This window comes from Vigna angularis, chromosome 4 (genome assembly GCF_016808095.1).
Source record: "Vigna angularis cultivar LongXiaoDou No.4 chromosome 4, ASM1680809v1, whole genome shotgun sequence".
Classification (NCBI taxonomy): Eukaryota; Viridiplantae; Streptophyta; class Magnoliopsida; order Fabales; family Fabaceae; genus Vigna; species Vigna angularis.
In genome coordinates, this window is record NC_068973.1 from 36,764,789 (window position 1) to 36,770,788 (window position 6,000).

The 6,000-nt window shown below is 32.3% G+C and overlaps 1 protein-coding gene across 1 annotated transcript; it reads right to left on the minus strand.

The window, feature by feature from the left end:
• Positions 1-1,884: 1,884 nt before the first annotated feature.
• Positions 1,885-4,834, minus strand: LOC108329983 (uncharacterized). The gene is made up of 3 exons (XM_017564411.2): positions 4,236-4,834; positions 3,372-4,084; positions 1,885-2,184 (listed from the first exon to the last, which is right to left on the minus strand). The coding sequence occupies exons 2-3, from the start codon at positions 4,016-4,018 to the stop codon at positions 1,965-1,967; spliced, it is 867 nt and encodes a 288-aa protein (XP_017419900.1). The 5' UTR covers positions 4,019-4,084; positions 4,236-4,834; the 3' UTR covers positions 1,885-1,964.
• Between the last annotated feature and the right edge of the window lie 1,166 nt (positions 4,835-6,000).

Consider the following 6,000-nt stretch of genomic DNA (forward strand, 5'->3'; position numbering starts at 1 on the left):
TAAATCAGCGCAAATCGTCGCAGTTTTGGCGAGATGAATTCAACAGTGTTTATTCGCAAATCCTCACTCTTCCGTCGTTGCAAATCGGCGCAAATCATGCGAAGAGAATAAACCTACTTTTGCAAATCCATCCTCGCCAATCTCCGTAAACAATAAAATCCCTTCAAAGGGTGATTATGATTAATTAAATTTGTTTTCTCATTAGGTAAGATATTTGTTATCATATATGAGTAATCTTGTGAATATAAATTTTTCTAATTATAATTATCTTATCTCTAATGCATCTCATATTTAATGATATCGAATTTAAATATACTTTGATCTTGAACAAAATCTTAAATTCTTTTTTAGATAGATTATACTTTAATTGCCATAATATAAAATATATTTTTCTTGTGATAATTTTAATTTGTGAAGAATTTTTTATATTCATAAGATTAAGTGATATCAAAATTTAAGGTTTGTTTTGGTGACTGTCTAAGATAAATACAACATGTCCTCTGTATTAAAAGTTTTTCTAAGAAAATTCCAGACAAAAAATAATGAAAATACAAAAAATAGTTGTTAGTGAAATACTCATACTTAGAAATATGTTTCTGCTTCAGGATATATCAATGTGAAATAATTCATGCTTGAAAAAGAAATTAAAGTCTCAAACTGTGTAAAAATAAGAAGTTGAATAACAAAAAAAAATCTATAAACTTATCATCTTAAGATCATAAATTAAAGATTATATCAATTTTTTTTATGTAGATTTTACTCAGAATTTATCATTAAATCTCTTGATGAATTTCTCTATAAGATCCATTTTAGTATCAAAACTGAAAATTTATTTTAATAATAAACTCAAACCAATATAGTATCACAAACAAAATCGTTCATTCGATCTCAAAATGTTGATCCTATTTTGCTCAATATTCTTAATTACTGATTCTATTGAAAGGTCTCAGTCTCATCAGTTTTCACACCGAAAGCTAGTAAATCATCAGTGTCATATATCTTGGACCTAACACTCCACAATTTATATCTATGAAGAACAATGTTACTATTTCTCTACGATATCGCCTCCAACCTTTAATTACACGACAAGCACCTCAAATTTTGACCAAAGTAAAGTGAGGAGTCGATGCAATGCAACTGTCATGTCGTAATTGTTGGAGTGCTCGAGCCTAACGAACTTTCCATCTGTAATTAGCCGACGAACCACTTGGATTATCCATCAAACCAGAGATGGACCCTCCAATTTTTGGACCTTTAGTGCTGTCTCTATTACAAGTCACAACAATTTTGGAGGACAAGTACAATTTGTTGTTCTCCTCTTCAATGCCTTCTCTTTTATTCTTTTAGTTTTTTTCTAATTGTAATTAGCATTTATCATTATGTTATTATATATTAGAAATAAAACACTTCTATTTTTAATCATACGTGCACATAAGTTTGAAAATTTTACTTTCCTGTGCTTTTTAAATAGCAGTGTCGTGTAAGGAAACGGCTCAAGAGTCATCAACACTTGATTACGAAGGGACATAAATCCACATTACCTTAATCCAAATTAAGTTTATATTTTAATGCAAGAATGAGTTTATCTTACAAGATTAAACTTGAAAATTCTATCATTTATTTCTTATAAAAATATTAAAGATAGTAAAAAACAAGTTACACAGTGGTATTGAAGGCCATTGCCTCTAAATATTTGTTTGTCAAAAGAAAATTTTTTCAATCAATTTATAGCTGACCCAGGTTTCTAACTTTTACAGCAAAAATTTATGTACTTGTTTTGCAGCAAAAATCTTAATTTTTACAATATTATTGCCACCAAAAGTAAAATGTACTCTCGCTGTGTGTATATTTACCTCAGACAACACAAACAGACACTCCAAAGAATGTCAGAAACCAATCATTCACTCACCACATTGGTAGGAAGGAAGAGTTGAAGGCAAAAATTATGTAGTTCGATTCATGAGCTAGAACATATTTACACGAAAAAACCAAGGCAGAACAAAAGCTATCACCAGGCATGCCATCAAGAAGTTACAAAATGGCTGTCCTCGCCAGCATCCAAGAACTCTTGGGGATGAGTTACCATCGTTGTCCATGAATCTTCTTTCATTCCACTCTTCTATAAACCCATTACTGCTAACACCTGAAACATTTTTTGCAGGCTCACCGCATATTTCACATAACCTGTGGTTTAAGAAGGTAGTTAATATCAATAAAAGGTAGCACCTTGGCAGTCTCTTGCTAGGACCACTTTTAAAATTGGTATTTATTATACAATACAAGTATAACAGAGAGCAAAAGAACCCCAGGATCATGCAATGGAAAGTTTGGGGGAGTTAGAATCATCCAATGGATACAATGCAACTACTGTTACATTTCAGGTCAATGGGGACTGATCAATATATCCCTTTAATATCTAATAAAAAAATTCATTTTGTTGGTGATAAGACTAACATTTCCTAATCTATGTCCCCCTATGTTATCTGAACATGGAAACATTATCCAAAAGGATCTTCATCGAGACACTTATACAAATATCAATGACCCAACAAGAATATGACAACCAAATTCAATAATTTACTACTTGCCGAACTGCGACTTCATCACTTGATGCATCTTATGGATGTCACGTAACCTCAATTCACAAACAATAGAAGAACATTGCTAATAATGCTCATGTCTAATCCACAATCTTATACCCTAAAGGAGGAAACTCCACTGCGTGTTTGGATGCACTTCTCCAATTTACTCATCATAGAATCCTGATCAATATGCAAGGAATGGCTATGTGTGGGTGCAGTAGTGATGATAGTGATTGGCCAACTACAGATATACCAATCAAAGCAAATAGCAGCACGCTATGCTAGCCAGTTCACTAATTGTAATGGTGGTAAGTAAATTCAATGCCAAGAGCTCAACCAGAGGAGCCTTATGAAGGCAAAAATCAAGTATAAGCCCAGTCATGGATCTGGAAAGGGTTTGAAGGAGTACTGATTATGATATTGAAAAGTCCTACTTTTAAAATCGTGTTCTAATGTAATAACAGGTTCACAAGGATGTCACTGACCTCAAAAGATCAAGACAAGTCAAGGAAAGACAAAGATAAAGCCTATCCAATATTATTGTTGAATTAGAAGTGTTTCATATTATCAAAGCACCTGTAAACAGACACAAACACAGCAACAAAAGGGAAGAGGAATATGTGTTATCAGAAATTGTGCCAGACAGTATAAGTGACAAAAACTTATGATTTAGGAATTCAAAATAAGCAGACAACATTTAAAAGCATCAATGCAAAACCTCAAAAGCACACTAATTTTATTGCTGATCTGCAAAAACTAGAACCAAACTAATTTGACAAGAACAGATACCTGTTCCCCTTGAGCTTGAACCACGCCTCAGCACAGTGAACGTGCGCGATGCCTAGTTCATCTTTACATGCACAACCAAGCTGAATCAAATCTACTCTTGTAGCACTATTAGCAGTGCCAACAATTGTTACATCCGGTGATTGACCAGAAGTCAGATGGCAAATCCTACAAATTGTTTCACCTTCAGAATCGTCATATAACTTTTTGTGGCTGCTGCACTTTATATCAATCACACATGAACTTTTATCAGTTTCAGACACCTCTTTTGCTGCTTTCATGGACCCCAAGCTCAACCCCGATTCCTCAACTTTTACTTCCAATTTCCTATTATCTTCATTCATGTACTCAGTCCGAATAGGGTCAATCACAATCACACTTTCAATCACTTCTTGATTAACCAAATGGTTTGAATTACAAGTTCCCTGATCAACCCCAGGTAACTTATCACTGAAATTTTCTCGACCATGATTGTCTTGACCCTTAACTTCCTCCTTTAGCTCCTTATCAGATCCTGAATTCTCATCGACCCGTCTCGAAGTTCCAGCTTCTTCACTTGTACTGTCGCTAGCAATTGCAACCCGTTCAACCAAATGACTTAAACTCTTGTCATGAACCGGATCCAATACTTCACCTCTATCTTGATCCATTGACAAGCCGTTCACTCTCAAGATACTCTTACAATGCCACAGTACAAACCCCACCTAAAAAAACTCCTTTTTTTTTTTTAAATAAAGAGCATGAAAATGTGATCAAATGAAAGGAGTAACATACATATCTTCCAACAACCCACTTCTTTGTTGGGGACACAATCTCTCAATATATTCTTAAAAAAAAAAATCACACTTTTAAAAGAAATATGTTAACCTGGGATGTCACCTATGAGATGGACGACCTCACTGTCCAAGGAAACAAGCCCCCGAATAGCCGCAAAGAGATGGGCTTTACCTCAAAATATTAAATTCCATAAACAGTTCATATCATCTGACATGTTTCAATCCAACTCACGCCAGGTAAAACCTGCGTGATTAATGGAGGAAAATAGGAGAAAAATTAGGAAATGAAAGAAACTACGAAAAAAAGAAAAAAAACCAACAACAGGACTGGGAGATTGAGTGCAATGGAATCCTTAGATTATTTAGGGTGGTGATTCAAGAAAAGGAAGGAAATAAAAAAGATGACTTTGTCTTTATTGGGAAATTTAAGAGAAACCCTCGTACTGTTGTACCGAGATAGATACGGATGACTGTACATTACAAAAAAAAAAGAGCATTTATTCACTTATTATTAAGTAAATTAATCCAATTGCAGAAATTGAAGATTATCTGGGGAAAAAAGTTTGCAATGAGCAAGTGGGTGCACAGTGTGAGTGGTGGGTGGGTGAGCTTTGTCTACTTTATATGATAGATAGTGCCTTAAGCAGAAGCTCCTACTACATGGCTGCGGTGCAGTGTGAGAATTTTTCATGGAACTTAAAAAATGGTAACAAACTACAAAAACATATTTGGACTCATCCAGGTTTTACATAATAATGGCGACTACTACTGTCCACTGGTCTGTTAGCCACACTGCAAATGTTATCCATTAACTTTAATTTGTCGTGTTCCCTTTATTTTGTGTATTATGTTAATTTGTTGTTTCTTTTTTTTTGTGTTAATTATTAGTCTTTACCTTTGTGTCTATTGCGCATTTTTTTTTGTTAATTTGTTCTCGGGTGTGAGTTAGGTTGTATTTTATATTTGTATTTTATTTTATGTTACTAGTTTGGAGGATTATGGAAAGAACTCGTGCTATTTGAATTTTATCCATTGAAAAATAAATTCTCACTTTTGTTTATAATATTACTCGTGCTATTTGAATTTTATTTTATGTTACTAGAACATTTTAATTTTTATATATTAGTAAAGCCAAATCTTTCTATGATTTTGATATATTTTTTTAAAGAGTTGCCATCGATGTTGATAGTTGCTTTGTAAGATTATTTTGACTATGAAATTACTTTGCAAGGAATTAATTTATAATATTTAATTTATTCGTAATTATTTGTTTACTTAGTGACACTGCACACCCAAGAAATATATTGCTGAATATATGACATTTATGTACTAGTTTCCATTATTAATTATTACTAAACTGAGTTATTTCAAATTAAATAACATATTAGACTTTAGAACTGAGTTAACAAACTACAAAACTTTCGTCAATTTTAATCTCATTACAAAATAACTCTTACCATTAGACTTTAGAAAAGGCACACAGTCTTGAAACTATTATTTATGTTAACTCTCTCTAATAAATTTTAAATTAATGGAAACAAAATATTTATTGACATTGTTTTTCATAGTTAAAATGATATATTTTCGTATACGAACAAACAAAGTATATTTAGTATAAAATAATGCTAAAATGTATTTCGTGTCTTATATCTAGCTTGTGAAATACAATTATAATATAAGGAATAGTAATCTCATTAAGATTGAGAGGATTTAAACTGAATATAAATATGGCACAATTGAATCACTACAAAAATATATATCATTTTTCTTTAACTCTCTCTTTTAATTTCCATTATTATATCTTGTTATTGTATTTTCATTCTTTATATCTTTTTATATATTGTGGTTATACTTTT

Coding starts and splice junctions, on each gene's coding strand:
- LOC108329983 (XM_017564411.2), bottom strand. CDS start 4,018: ATGGATCAAGATAGAGGTGAAGTATTGGATCCGGTTCATGACAAGAGT. Junction 2,185..3,371: donor TTCAAGCTCAAGGGGAACAG/GTATCTGTTCTT, acceptor CTTAAACCACAG/GTTATGTGAAATATGCGGTG.